Genomic DNA, 15,937 nt, shown 5'->3' with positions numbered 1-15,937 from the left:
TTTAGGGTTTTCGGTCATAATTAATAGATCATCAGCAAATGCTTTGAGTTTGTAAGCTTTCGTTCCCAGAGTGATGCCTTTGACGGATTGGTCCTCTCGTATCTGGTTGTTAAGCACCTCCAGCACCAAGATAAATATGACAGTGGGCAGCCTTGTCTGGTCCCCTTACTTATTTTGCACTCTTCAGAAATCTTGCCATTGATAATTAGTTTAGCATGTTGTTCTTGTCCCACGGTGACCCAGCACGGTCTCTGCCCTGGACCCTGTGAGTGTCTCAAAGCACATGGTCCTCCTTTTCACTACAGCAGAACTAGCTCTCCATCTCACCTCAATGCCAGGCCCTTTAGCGGGTCCAGCACCTCAGCTTCTGAGACCTCCACTTTGGTCCCTCACTGACTCTTCTGACTCTCCTTACTGACCCATTGGAAGCAAGCAGTGCCTTTTACCCTAAGAAATTCCAATGATTGGAGGGCCGTAACAGATTACTATTTACAGTGGTACCTTGGTTCCTGAACGGCTTGGCTCCCGAAGAAATCGGCATCTGAACGCCGCAAACCTGGAAGCAGGTGTTCCGGTTTGCGAACTTTTTTTGGGAACCAAGCGTCCATTTCAACTGTCTGCATTGTTTCCGGGCCAATCAGATGCCGCGCCTTGGTTTGCGAACATTTTGGAAGTCGAATGGACTTCCAGAATGGGGTGAGTTCGAGAACCAAGGTACCACTGTACTCAGAGTTTTAGGCCTGTCCAGGACTTTTTTTTCTCAGCCTGAACTCACCGGAACTCTGTTCTGGCACCTCTCAGGTGAGTGCCATTGCCATTCTAAGAGAATGAGGAAGGTGTTCGTGGCGAGTTCTGGCACCTCTTTTTCTAGAAAAACAGCACTGGGCGGTCTGTCACAATTCTGTTCCCTTGTTATAGATTATTTCTCCAGTTTGCATACTACTTTCACATTCGGAAGTGAGCACAATAATTTCCCCCTCTTTTCAGACGGGGGCAGAGGGTACTGAAGGTGGTTCGGCAAGCCAGCACTCCCGAAAATTAGTCAGCTTTACACTCTCGGGTAAGAATACTTTTCAATTCTGTTTTCCTTTTTTTATTTTACTTTAAATCAAGGTATTGTGAACTTGTGTTTTAGGAAATGTTGCTCATTCTGTAAATGTTGGGGGAAGGATATAATGTGTGTGTGTGTGTGTGTGTGTGTGTGTGTGTGTGTGTGTGGTTATGGGCAGGGCTTTTTCCAGCCATAACTCACCGGAACTGAGTTCTGGCACCTTTTTGTTGCATTCCAGCAGCTCTGTAGTGTTGTGGTGCTGTCCCCCTGCACGGCGCTCAGGGCTGCACGACAGAGGTGTTTGGCAGCATGGCGCTTGGGGCTGCGAGTGGCAGGGCGATTGTGGCGGTGCGGAGGTCGTTGGCGCAAGTGCCCCCCCACCCCAAAACGGTAGGGTGAATGGGTGCAACTTGGGGCTGGTGCTCTGCCCCAGGAAAAGCTCAACAACATAAAAAGCTAAACAAGTTCTGGTCACCTCTTTTTCTAGAAAAAAGAGAGCTCCCTGGTTATAGGCATCCAGTGTTGTGTTATCCACCTTCATTCAGCCAAGGGCACTTTTTTGCTCCAGCTAGCAGTGAAGAAATGGATACTGTGGCAAGCCCTTCTGACTCCCAGGCTAAGCATCACTGAGGATCTGCATGTGAGATGAGACAAAGGGATTTTTCTCTTACCTGCCGCTCCCTCTGGACCTGACACAGAGCCCAATTTTGCATGTACAGCCGCACTGATTCACCCCTGAGAGTTGGTTAGTGTTCCTGTGGCTGCTTATTCACCTCGGATCCTTCCTTTATGCAAGGAACATCTTCTGTAAGGTCAGGAGTCTTGTTCTGTATCTATCTGATATTATATGTGAACTGACAGGCGAAACAGCTATCTTGGAGGGTGAAGGGGGCATTTGACAGGCACCCAGAGATGGTGAGCCAGAATGTTCAGCTACGCTGCTCACACTTTTTCGGCTCCCTGGACAGATTAACCTCCTTGTTCCAAAAATGGTTCTTCTGCTGAAGTACTCAGTATAAAGATGTCAAAATTAAAAGTGATGGCGCAGACCTTATCAGAACTTGAAGAGCAGTTAGCAGAATGGATTTATTTCATGGAGTGCTTTTGGTTTTGTATAGAAAAGAGTTGAGAAACTGGTGTCTTTTGAAGTGGTGTTGCTAAACTGCAGACATCGCTGCAGCTGAACTCTGAAATCTGTTCAGACATCGCTGCAGCTGAACTCTGAAATCTGTTCAGAAGATGCCAATAACACGACTTTTTTACCTATATGTGTTGAAGGACAACCTGGAGATGTGCAGAATTTTGTATTTTTGAGCTTGTGCTTCCCATATAAGCAGCTTGTACTTCTCTTGCTCTCTCTTGTTTATACCTAGATTATATGCACATTTATCACTGTCGCTATTTTAACATTCGCTCACTGCTGATAAAAACCCCAGATCAAAGGCTAGCACATTTACCCTGTCCTATATTTTTCACAGGTTTCTAGAATGCCTTGATCTTCCACTGAATTTCCATTGCTAACACCTTTTGTCTCTTCGCTGGGAATGAACGTTTCGTCTATTATTAGCACACCATTATCATTATTATTTTTAACAAAGTAAAATAAAATAAGCAAAGGTTAGGTGTTTCATGAGAGGCAGCTATGTGAAGCCTAGTTGCATAAATAGAATTCTTTTGCCTCTAGCCAGGAAGTTGGTATGATTATCGCACCCACTAATTTAGCTATTTCCAGGGCTTTTTTTTCAGCCAGAACTCGCTGGAATTCAGTTCTGGCACCTCTCAGGTGGATACCATTGCCATTTTAAGAGAATGAGAGAGGCCCTCGTTCATGGTGGAGTTCTGGCACCTCTTTTTCTAGAAAAATAGCATTAGCTATCTCCAGCACTATGCAAATAAATCCATGTCTTAACGAGCACCTCAACAGCATGCAGATTAATACACTGAACAAGAGGCGGAGCCATAACTCACTGGTAAAGCACATGTTTTGCATGAAACCAAGTCTCAGCTTCATTCCCAGATATCTCCAGTTAGTGTTGGGTAGGACTCCCTGTCTGAAACCCTGGAGAGCCATAGGCATTCAGTGTAGACAATATGGAGTTACATTGACCAATGATCTGACTTGGTATAACACAGCTTACTATGTACATATCAATCTATTCTACCAAATGCCTAACATCTGAACAAACAACATGACAGCACAGCTATGAGACAAAGTCATTCCCATAAAGGAATTGGCATTTTAAAATTTCAGTTATGTTTTAACTGTAGATAACCCACCCACTTGGACTTCCTGTGTGTTCTTAATGATTTTTAATGACTACAAACTACCTTAAAAAGGTTTATTTTTTAAAAAATTGAGATGGGTATACCAAATTAATAAACAATGGGCAAAATGTTCAACCATATTGACACAGTTATTAAAAACCTGACACAACAGTACAGTTGATCTCAAACTGGAGTTTGCATTTGTTTTCTGAAGAAGTTAGCAAATGCTACATGTAAAGGAAACTGAACTTCATGTTTTAGTGTGCTTCACTTCTCCATTACAGTTGACATACTTCTTTTGGAAGTAATATGTGGTGTTAAATGTCTCTGTCCTTTATAAATATTATTTGCCACCCTCAAAAGCCAAATTGTGCTCTTCTGACCGAATATAGAATAACTGATGCAAGATAATGTTTGCATGATGTAGAATTGATGTTTTGTTTTGTTTTATGTGTGCTTTTTCAACAATAAATATTGAAGCCATGTTGAAGCCTGCCTATCTATCAGTTTGTCCTATGCTGTCAGAACACTTGGTGATAAGCTGGATAACAGAGTAAAGGCATTTGGCGAAAAATAATTGCTGCCGTGTTTTCTGTTCTTCTTTTTCCTCTTCTGTGTTTTAAAGACATTAGGGCAGTTGGGCTTAAGAAAGGAATGTTCTTCAACCCTGATCCTTACTTAAAGATGTCCATTCAGCCTGGAAAGAAGAGCACATTCCCTACATTTGCTCACCATGGCCAGGAAAGGCGGTCTACTATCATCAGTAACACAACAAATCCTGTTTGGCACAGAGAGGTAATCGATGGCTTTCAATGAACTTCTCAGTATCTGAGGTAGAAATTCTTTCTTTGGGTTATTGCCGACAAGAGTTCCTACAGCCTGAAGGATCGTCTCCATCCCCATCGTTCTGCCCGGACACTGAGGTCCAGCGTCGAGGGCCTTCTGGCAGTTCCCTCAAGGCGAGAAGTGAGGTTACAGGGAACCAGACAGAGGGCCTTCTTGGTAGTGGCACCCGCCCTGTGGAATGCCCTCCCATCAGATGTCAAAGAGATAAATAAACTACCTGACATTTAGAAGACATCTGAAGGCAGTCCGTGTTCAGGGAAGTTTTTATTGTGTGACATTCTAATGTATTTTTAATCTTTGTTGGAAGCCGCCCAGAGTGGCTGGGGTACAAATAATATATTATTATTATTATTATTATTATTATTATTATTATTATTATTATTAATTGTAAGTGCATGTCTGCCCCCCCCCCCGCATTATCTGGGGAACGAAAATCTTTTCTGTCACTAGCCCACTGGAGCCCTCCCAGTTGCATTCTGCTTTATCCAGGAATATAGATTCTGACTTCCAGTTCATGTGAAAAGTAGGCTAATTGGATTATCTTTTCTTAGAACAAAACTCTCTTATTCTTTTGCATTACAATACCTTCTGGTAGCTTACCGCCGAAGTGATGCTTCATTTAACTGGAGCACGTGCTGTTTCCTTGTGCCCTACGTTCTTCTTGGTGACAAAAGACCTAAGAATGGTAGTTCATGAGGCTGCTTGCATGTGTGGCTAAGATTTATTCTGTGATTTTCCTGCCAAATATGTGGGGGGGGGGGCTGTTTCGTACCCCTGAACTCAGATGTTGCTGAGCAAATCAAGAGTTGCTATCTTTGAGTGTGATATGAAATATATGTTTGTTTTCTTATTTCCAGAAATATTCTTTTGTAGCACTTCTAACAGACGTCTTGGAAATAGAAATCAAAGATAAATTTGCGAAGAGTCGGCCGATCATCAAGCGTTTTCTTGGGAAGCTTACTATACCAGTCCAGAGACTATTGGAAAGGCATGCAATAGGGTAAACAAATATGCTTTCATTGTTCATTTTAAATCAGCCAAGAGGAAAAGGAAGTTTGCCTTTCCCTAACAAAATATAAATAATTTAAAATCCAATAATGAATTACTTTACCAGGAAGCCAAGCATTTTTGTAAACTTACAATTTGATTTGAATTTTGCCTCAAAGTATTCAAAGGTTTTCCCTCTTTCTAGCAGTAAAAGTTTTTCTGTTGTAAAAGCTGTCCCACTCTTTCTAATTATCATTTGCTTATATCTACTTTGAATCCTTTTTGTCTGTCAAAAGATGTTGAGTTGTGGGAGAACAGGTTCTTACAGTGGTGTGCAAATTTATTCAGAACATTTTGTATTGTTTTTTTCATACCATTCAAACACTTCAGACTATCTTCTTGTTAATTAGAAAGATGCAACTAATTTCATTGAAGATTAGGGCAGCACTAATATTTTAATGGATCGCATGCTCTCTCTAAACGTTAATGAACTTTTTGTCACATTTATGTTATAGTCTCCAGTGACTATTCTTTTAAATGTGCAAGGTTCACTTGCTTTGTACATCGCCAGCAGTGAAGAGTTGCACAAGAATATATCTTACCTAATGTCAAATTTTCAACCTACACTGATGATGTGCTATAAATGTTGAATAACAGGTTGGGGGTGAGTGTATGCTTTCCCAGACATAGCCACTATTTAGTCCTCGTAAACAGCGTCTGGGTGTAAAATTACTGAAATGTCCAGGGAAATCTGGACGTATGGCAGCCCATGTCGGAAGTGAGATTTTGCACACAAGAAAAGCTCAACATGGAATTCTGCTCAAGATTGATCCAGAGCAGAACTCCAACGTATAGTTAGCAGAGTAAAAACTTAAACACATTGCAGGATTCCCCCCAAAATAGACCAGAGGCAATTGTATTTCATCCAGTAGGAGCTTTACTCCTACTGAAGGCAAATGAGCAGAATGGTCACAAATCCAATACATTCAGGATTGGCACTGTCCATAAGAAATCCAGTGGCAGCAGACCTAAAGTTGCAATAACTTAGGTAAAAGTAAAGGTAAAGGGACCCCTGACCATTATGTCCAGTCGTGACCGACTCTGGGGTTGCGCGCTCATCTCTCATTACTGGCCAAGGAAGCCGGCGTATAGCTTCCAGGTCATGTGGCCAGCATGACAAAGCCGCTTCTGGCAAACCAGAGCAGCACATGGAAACGCCGTTTACCTTCCCGCTATAGCGGTTCCTATTTATCTACTTGCATTTTGATGTGCTTTCGAACTGCTAGGTTGGCAGGAGCTGGGACCAAGCAACGGGAGCTCACCCCGTCACAGGGTTTCAAACCGCTGACCTTCTGATCAGCAAGCCCTAGGCTCAGTGGTTTAGCCCACAGCACCACCTGGGTCCCAATAACTTATAATTAGACTAAACCTTAACACTAATGTACACACCAGAAGGAAAAGAGATAGAAAGAGAAAGTGAAACCCAGGCTCCTTCTGGCCTTACTTTTATAGCTAGCATGACCTTGACAGAATGAGATAAGAGAACCAGTTTAAGCCAGCTGTACTCAAACATCATGAACCTTCTGCTTGTTTCTTTAACACAGAGAAGCTTCCAGAACCCTCTTGAATTAAGTAGAATAGGAAATACCTCTATTCTATTTGGGGAAGTTTTTAATGATTGATTTTTAAATATATTTTTAATCTCTGTTGGAAGCCGCCCTGAGTGGCTAGGGAAACCCAGCCAGATGGGCGGGGTACAAATAATAATAATCATCATCATTACTACTACTACTACTACTGCTGCTACTACTACTATTACTACACATCAGATCAATACTTTCTGCACTAAGAAATGCAAACTGACACTTTTGTGTCCTGGTTTTCACTTTTTGAAATATGGCAACCCTAATACTGTATATATAATCATATAGGAAAAGAGCAATTAAGAGGAAACAAGGCGTAGTGTTTAATAAGAGCCCATGCAATATAGAACATGAAATAAAATGCCCAAAGTATTTTGACAAATGACACTTAACAGCATTCAGATGTGTGAAACACCCTAGTCCCAATGCAGCTTGAAATTCTTAAGTCCACTGAGGGCTTCCGCACCTTGCCTAGTAACTGCAGCGCTAACAGAGGAAGGATCTCAGTGGTTTGTTGCTACCGGGTCTGGCCTCTTCTTGCCATCACTATAGTTGGCTACGCGCTTCCTGCTTTAGTGTTTAAAAAAAGCAATATTCATCAATGTACAGTCCCCATATGGCTTGTGGTTTGCTGCTTCAGCATGCTTGATGGAGGCATTTGCACCTGGGAATACATTCAGTGCTCCCAGGGCGTCTTAAGCAGTTGATGGACTGTGTCCAGTAGATTCATTACGCCATCAATTTTATCCATGACTTGTGTAACATTAGCTTTTATTGAGACCTATGAAGGAGAAGTTCCTGGTGGATGGGGCCAAATAAGTTACACATTTCAGATCAGTTGAAACTAAAGGTCTCTTGTTATTGGCTTCAGCTGGATGTAGAAGATCCCTACTGGGAATACTTTATTTTAAACACTCCTCCTGTAGAACTCGGAACATTCTGAAGTCCATGGAACATTTTCCACTGACTGTGAAAGGCACCCAGTCTGGGTGATAGTATAGATTTATTTATTTTTAAACACGGCCTGTCCTCAATTCTGTAAAGTTTCTAGTTCAGCACAGTGTTGTCATGCTTCTTGCATGACTATCAAGGATAAAATCAGCTTGTAAACAAATGGCCTCCTTTTTCGCAGATTTCCCCACCAAAATAACACGTTGCATAAATGGAGAAAGACAAATTCAGTTTGAAAACAATTGTCAGCTTTTTCCAAGGTGGTGTTGATGCAGGTAAGAAAAAAATACATTGCAGATTTGACAAGATTAGATTAGGTTACTTTGGCTGAGCTTCCCCCCCGCCCCCGGCAATAGGAGAATCCCATTGGGCCAATTAGTTGCTTTTTAGTGTTCTAAAACATTTAAGGTTCTTTGAACATGGATCATAGTCTCAAGAACAAAATGTTATTTTCTTAAGAAATGCTGGAATTTTTGGGGTTTTTTTTAAGTATTCAAATAATTTTGAGTACTATGTTGCTTTTTTATTTGATATAGTAATCTGATTCGAATCTGAAATTCAAGAATTCTGATATGCTAGTCTGATAGAGGTGTTTTAAATAAATTTGCACACTGCTGGGTACCAGAATATCATCATTACTATTCTAGGCAAGTTTTGAGATATTGCTTAATTGCTCACATGCTCATTTCCCATCTCCTGTAGTAGTTCACTATTCTTATTGTAGTGTTCAGCTGAAAAGAGAATATAAATACATTTGTTTAAGCCACCAGGGGGCAGAATATTTCCACTTACCAATATTTTGTAACACTGAATTATACTCTTTTTTCGAATTTGAAGAGTATCTGACAGTTAAAGGAAATACAGTAGATTCATTTATCATTATTTCCATTATCTGTCAGTCACGGCTGTATATTGTGTGTGTGTGCACTCTGTGACTACTTTAGTATGTTGCTAAGAACAGAGGAAAGTAAAACTAGCATTGTGCTAAATTTTCAGGGGTGAACTTTTTTTTTGCACAAAAATATTCATTTGTTTGAATATTTATGACCCACATTTTCATTAAAGGCAGCTTACAACATAAAATGCAATAAGATACATCAGTAAATATCTGTAAAACATAATTTGAAGCATCAACAAAATAGCAATAGATAATGGCTTTTGGGTGGCCTGAAATGATCACTCTTAGTCTTACTGTTTACATGTTTGTCCACTCTAGCTTGCTGCTTCTCCTCACTGTTTCTTCTTTGGCATTTTTCCTTTAAGCAAAGTTTTATTTTCCCGTTGCCTATGTGATCTCAGTAAGTAAGGGATTAAATTGCTGCTGTGGTGATAAAACCGTTCCACATAGCCAGTTAGTAGCCCTCATACTACCAAAACTCTAAATCAGGGGTCAGCAAACTTTTTCAGCAGGGGGCCGGTCCACTGTCCCTCAGACCTTATGGGGGGCTGGGCTATATTTTGGAAACAAAATGATGCAAGATAACTATGAGCCCTGGTGGCTGCTTACCTGTGTCTTGTGAGCGGCAAGGGCTGGCGGCAGCAGAGGGACGATGAGCGGTGCGTGAAAGGGCTCCGGAGAGGGGCTGCTTGAAATGGCGGCTGCTCGATAGCTGCTGCTGCTGGGATGAATAAAGCCCAGCCCCCTTCCTCCTCTAGGCAGGGCTGGAGGAAGCCAAGAGGAGGGAGGAGGCACTGCCACAGCCGCCGTGTGAGGGAGAGGGAAAGAACGTGCGTGCTGGCGATCCATGTGGTGATTCCCGGACCATCCGCGGGCCAGATCCAGAAGGCAGTTGGGCCTGATCCGGACTGTGGGCCTTAGTTTGCTGACCCATGCTCTAAATTGAGGGAAAAGAGGGAGTGTGTCAGTTTATTGCTGATACTGATATTCCTTGTCTTGCCATACTGTACTGGCAGGTTGTAAAACCTCCATTTTAGCACAGAAAGTCTCTGGTCCAGTGACGGGGATTTGCATGTAGAAACAGGATCTACACTGTAACTAAGGTGTGTGCATATAAATGCAGGTCTTCATGTGGATGCTGTCTGCCTGCACATCTAGATACCACATCCTTATTGACATCCAGAGGTACATCCCATTGAGAGCAACATTCTGCAGATCTGCAACATCCACATCTGGATGTGCATCAAATTTACAGTGTGGATCCTGGTTTGTAAGTGATGAGGAGAGATGTGAAACAGCTCCCAGGAGTTCACCTTGGATTAACTCAGAAATTACCCAGACTCTCTTTCTCTCTCCTCCCTTAAATCAGAACATATTGGGTGGTTTTCCTGACCCAATTCATGGGACTGCCATTCCTGAAAGCCATCCACTTTATCCCCCTCACTGCCAAAACAAACTTCTCCCTTACTGTCACTCATTTGCTATGGTGGACATGGCACTGAAGGCACACAGAGAGAAAAGGTTCTCCCAAGGGCTTGAGCAAAAGAAACAAGGAAGTATGTTTGAGGGTGGGTAGTGTGAGAAATGGCTTTTGGAGACAGGAGAGGGCAGCAGAGGCAAGTGGGGGAGCCAATAATTCTTCTTTGGCTCAGATTTCGAACCAAGCTGGAGAAGATTTAAGGGGTTGTGGTGCTTTTCTCTTGATTTTGAGGTAGGCATTATAAGCCTCTGGTGGTTGCATGAGCCCAAATTCACTAACAAATCTATTGATAAATATTTGGTAGCCTGCTTCCATATACAGTTCTCCTTAGCTGGATCAGGTTGCTTGCAATAGTTTCATTGCCCTCTCCTGGAGCAGAGTCAGACAAGGAAGACCGGCCCATTTGCCTTGTATCTCTCATCTCTCCTGAAAATTGATCTGGACTTTTTCTCTACCACTGAACACAAACAAACAAAAATGGTGGTGATACTTTCAGTGGAAACCTTTGTGGAACTGTCTCCCCTGGTTTGTTTGTTTGTTGTTTTGTTCAGGTGTGGTTGAAAGCACTTTGAAAGTTACACAAAGCACAAGAGAGAACTCATATATTTCTTCTCCTTCGCAGAGACCAAATTCTCAGCTACAACCTTGGCAGAAGGCTTCCAGCTGACCATGTAAGCGGCTATCTTCAGTTCAAGGTAGAGATTACATCTTCGATCCATGAAGGTGAGAGTTTGCAACAAATACATGCACATTTGCTGTTGGGTGGAAGGTGTTTAATGTTCGTCGGTTACATCTTTCCAAGTGTCTTGAGCCATATTTTGATTTATAGTGCACTGTAACTCAGTGTAACCGCAGCCGTATGTAAAAGATGTGTCACTATCCACAAAACCAAATATCCACAGGGAAATGAAAGAGAGGTGGGAAGGAGAAGGATAGAAATTGAAACCGATGCATCTTAAAGAATCTCAATTCTCCCCACCCTCCCACTCTGTATCTTGTTAATCTCTCCACCTTTTACCACTAAATGGCAAAATTATGCCTTTACACCCCTCCTAACCAGATCCTTCCAAATTATTGCCCACCAAGACTGTACACAGACAAATGCAGGGCTACATCTTCCATTTTATAATCTCTTGTATCTGATTACAGCCAAGTTGATAAATTGATAAGCCAAGTTGATTTATTTACATAAATAATCCTTGTCTGACCATTTCCTTACTTCCTTAATAATTGCTGTTGCGCGCAAGTATGCCTAGATGTCTCTATGTATCTAGCAAGCTTTGATTTTTGTTAAGAAAAGCTACTGGTGTCACCTCTTGGCTCCCATTCTAAGTAATACTCCCAAATCTAACATTCTCAGATTTGCCAGGGGTGGGGGGAAATAGAGTGAAACATAGACTGCTAATTTTTTTGGAGCAGGGCCCTTTTATATAAAACTTTTTCTGTAAAGTACCTCGATGGTGCTGTATAAATCTATAAATTAATATTTTAAGTTTTCTTTCTCTTTATTTAGGGAATGCGGATCTAATGCTATGTTCACCTGCTGTTCATTTTATGTTGCAATAAAACTGAAAGCTCGAGCTGATATGAAACCTTTGATCTGTTTTAGAGGCACCGTGGTACAGAATGTGCTTCTGGCTTTCTTGCTTTAAAAAAAAAATCAGGCAGTGTTTATATTGCCGTTTTGTAAAAAGCTCACACCCACATATATCAATGTGTGGTTACGTGCTAAGCCTAACTTTCACGTACAAGAGCATGCAATTCAGAAAAGCAGTTAAGTGTCTTTCCTTGAGCACCATACATGCTCCAGAACTGGTTTTGAAAGAACCGACAGCATTGCAGGAATTTTCATGATGGTATATTTCATAAGATTATTCCCCCCCCCCAACCTCACCAATGATCCTGCGGAAGAAAGCTGCAGTGAGTCTGAATATACTCTCTGTGTAGCTATCTGCCCCACCTGCTTCCCTAGCTGCCCCACTGTGACTTGGATCGGCCTTTCCATGAGTATGTCTCTAGTTCCCCATAAATCCCCCTGCTTTGGAATGTATAACCTGAGCCCCAAACTGAGATATCCTTTGAGATATTCTCACACCACTGCTGCCCATCTACCAGCCTTCTAACAGTGCCTTTCATGTATGCAACTGAACTTCACTGGCTGTGCCAGGAAACCTGTCAGTCAAAGCTGCCTGGGTTCAAAGAACTTAAATACAGAGCATAGCGGTTTTATTCTTTGCCTTTCACCTTTGACCAACCAAAGGCGCTACGTGCTGTTTCTACACGTAGTATCAATTCTGCCTTTGTGAGCAATAGCCTTCCATAGGTTAATTAGATGTTTAATGTTTGTTTTTGTTTTTCTTTAAGCACCATTCTGTCTTTTCCCTTTGGTCTCTTAATCTTATTTTTTTAAATACAGAAATAAAAAACGACAGGGTTTTAGAAAGGACATTGGTTACAAGCTCAGGGAACGTTTGCTTTTTACCGCCTAAACTAAGTGGCTTCATCCTACACATCCGTGCCCATGATGATTCACAAAGAAAGGAAGCTGCCTTGCTCTTTCAGTGATGAGGAGGCACTACCTGGATGTTCTCTCATCCAGGGCAAATAACTGGCTCATAGCTGAGCTATCCCTCACAGCCAACAGCCAAGTGGGTAAAGAAGACTGTGGTGGCAACCTATTGAATGCTGCTTGCGCAACTGGTCTCCCTAACATGACAGTTGTGGTACAGCTGGCTTCCATAACTGTTAATAATAATAATAATAATAATAATAATAATAATAATAATAATAATAATAATTTTTTATTTATACCCCGCCCATCTGGCTGGGTTTCCCCAGCCACCCTGGGCGGCTTCCAACAGAAAAATAAAACACAGTAATCTATTAAACATTTAAAGCCTCCCTGAACAGGGCTGCCTTCAGATGTCTTCTAAAAGTCTGGTAGTTGTTTTCCTCTTTGACATCTGTTGGGAGGGCGTTCCACAGGGCAGGCGCCACCACCGAGAAGGCCCTTTGCCTAGTTCCCTGCAACTTGGCTTCTCGCAACGAGGGAACCGCCAGAAGGCCCTCGGTGCTGGACCTCAGTGTCTGGGCAGAATGTCACAATATTTTCATTTCTACTGCCCACACTCTAAACTGGTGGAGCAGTGAACTTCAAGAGCTTGTACATGTCATTAGATTTATGGCCCCATATCCATCGTGAAAGGTGGGGAGAGGCTTAAAGAAATATAACATCTTCATCCAAACCACCTGGCACAAACATCCCATACATGCTGCTAACATAAACCTGAACTTCCCTCCCTTTTCCCACCAAGAAAAATACCTGCCCCCAAAGTTTAGTGTTTTTACTCAGGTATGTACTCTAGTGTGTCTCCTGGGGTTGTGAGTCTCCTCTGGGTTATATCCTGAAAGACCTACATTGGCTCCCAGTATATTTCCAAGCACAATTCAAAGTGTTGGTGCTGATCTTTAGAGCCCTAAACGGCCTCGACCGTTCAGTATACCTGAAGGAGCATCTCCACCTCCATCGTTCAACCCAGACACTGAGATCCAGCACCGAGGGTCTTCTGGCAGTTCCCTCACTGCGAGAAGTGTGGTTACAGGGAAGCAGGCAGAGGGCCTTCTCGGTGGCACGCACTCCCATCAGATGTCAAGGAGATAAACAACTACCTGACTTTTAGAAGACATCTGAAGGCAGCCCTGTTTAGGGAAGTTTTTAATGTTTGATCTTATACCGTATTTTTAATATTCTGTTGGGAGCCGCCAAGAGTCATTCTTTGCATTTTTCATTGTAGATTCTTCACCGGAAGCTGTGGGGACGCTGCTAGGAGTAAACTCTGTAAATGGAGATTTAGGGAGTCCTTCTGACGATGAAGATATGCCTGCTGGGCATCATGACCCACCTCCAGTTTGCTCAAACGGCCCGATCCTTGAGGAATCAACTGGAGATGCCATCACAAGGCATTCTCTCAGGACTAGTACAACTCTGGAAACGGACCAGGAAGATCTGACTTCTGCAGCTTCCAGGTCATCTCCTCCCAGAGGCCGCCAGGACTCCCTGAACGACTACTTGGATGCAATAGAGCAAAGTAGTCACTCTAGGACTGGGACGTCCATTTGCAACGAGCGAACTGTTGGGCCATCCCCAAAATTGAGGAGCAGCTTCCCTACCGACACTAGACTTAACGCTATGCTTCACATTGACTCCGACGAAGAGGAGCATGAATACCACCAAGGTTTGGGGTTTCAGTCATCACTGGATGACGACGATGGTGGCGGGTTAGTCATGCTGAATGGTGCTGCCAGGAACGCTGAAGCGACTTGCTTAAACTGTTCGCTGAGCCAGACCGCACAAAGCCAGGGGGCCCTCGAGGAAAGCGAGAGAGCTCCAGAAGAGGAAATGCCATTGCAACCTTCTGATGGCCAGCAGGAGACCTCTGAAGGGCTTCCTGAAGCAGAGCCGCCGGGAGAAGAAACCGAAACCCCTCAAGAGCCTCAGGATGACGGACCAGTTGAACCGTCTGGCAGTGAAATTTGTATCCCCCAAGAGGCAGAGGAGCAGCCTGCCACAGAGATGGACACAGGAGCTCCTGAATCTGCTCCTGCAGGCAGAAGAGAAATTAGGGAGGCTGAATCTGTCGACCAGGGATCAGAACCTTCTCAGTTTTCATCAGAAACTGAGCCGAGCGACGCTGCCCGTACGGAGAGTGTAAGCGAATCGAGCACCAGGCCGGAGGGAGAAAGTGACGTGGAAGGGGCCGACGGCTCATGCAACGAAGGCACAACTCCCCGACTGTCGTCTGTCGACACGCAGTGCTCTTCCTTCGAAAGCGCACGGTTTCCTGAGACGCCGGCCTTTTCTCCCCAGGAGGAGGAAGAGGGAGCTTGCGCCATGGATGCTGCCAGCAGCGAGCCCGCCCCGGAGACCCAGGAAGTTGTGTGCACTCAGGCCTTTTTGCCCGCAGTGAACATACCGAGCGCTCCGGAGGAGGGGCAGCTGCCTGAAGCCAGCGGGCTACAGGATGGAGATGAGGCCGAGGAGATCTGGCAGAGGAGGCAGAGCCTGCAGGCCGCAGCTGCACGTGGGCAGCTTCAGGAGGAAGGGGCTGCAGGGGTGCAGGCTGATTGCGAGGGAGATGCTGCCCCGGTGGATGGAGCCACGGGAGGTAATGATTGTGAGAGAGGACTGCTTGATTATGTGCCTTGCTGAGTCCACCTGTATGTTGTATTTGCCCTCCCACCTCAACCTCATTTCATTCTGTGATGGACTCAGTTTACAGTGCAGAGTAGTCATTAGCTATCTCAAATGCATCAATTACGTTTTGGATAATAAAACGTTGTGTCCAGCAGCATCAGCAGACCCCCCCTTCCCCCCCCCAGAATATGCATGCAGATAATTAGCCACTTGTGCAAAGGCTCCCACAGCCCTTCAGGGTTTTCTCCCTTTCGTTGAGAAACCTAGACATGCTCAGAAGTGTGTGGATGTGTAAGTTATGCATTATTGTTTTGCTGTCACCAGCTCATGTTGCACTACAGCTCCCATCATTCCCGTCCCTTGGCCTTGGCCTTGGCCTCTGGGATTGATGGGAGTTGTAATCCAACAATAGCAGAATAGCACAATTCAAAGTGTTGGTGCTGACCTTTAAAGCGCTGAATGGCCTCGGTCCTGTATACCTGAAGGAGTGTCTCAGCCTGGACACTGAGATCCAGCCCATCGCCGAGGGAAGTTTTTAATATTTAATGCTGTATTGTTTTAATATTCGATTGGGAGCCGCCCAGAGTGGCTGGGAAGATTCAGCCAGATGGGCGGGGTACAA

General features: G+C 43.7%; 1 protein-coding gene across 1 annotated transcript in view; it reads left to right on the top strand.

Moving 5' to 3' along the window:
* The window catches only part of HECW2 (HECT, C2 and WW domain containing E3 ubiquitin protein ligase 2), a 189,295-nt gene that overhangs the window by 94,318 nt on the left and 79,040 nt on the right, over positions 1–15,937 (top strand). Inside the window, exons 5-9 of the mRNA XM_060273161.1 lie at positions 988–1,060; positions 3,942–4,111; positions 5,020–5,162; positions 10,744–10,844; positions 13,916–15,286. Of these exons, the coding sequence (XP_060129144.1) occupies positions 988–1,060; positions 3,942–4,111; positions 5,020–5,162; positions 10,744–10,844; positions 13,916–15,286 (1,858 nt within the window). The remainder of the gene's footprint in view (positions 1–987; positions 1,061–3,941; positions 4,112–5,019; positions 5,163–10,743; positions 10,845–13,915; positions 15,287–15,937) is intronic.

This window comes from Zootoca vivipara, chromosome 1, assembly GCF_963506605.1.
Source record: "Zootoca vivipara chromosome 1, rZooViv1.1, whole genome shotgun sequence".
Taxonomy (NCBI): domain Eukaryota; kingdom Metazoa; phylum Chordata; class Lepidosauria; order Squamata; family Lacertidae; genus Zootoca; species Zootoca vivipara.
The sequence above is the reverse complement of the archived record's forward strand: the minus strand, read 5'-3'. Positions and strand labels throughout refer to the sequence as shown.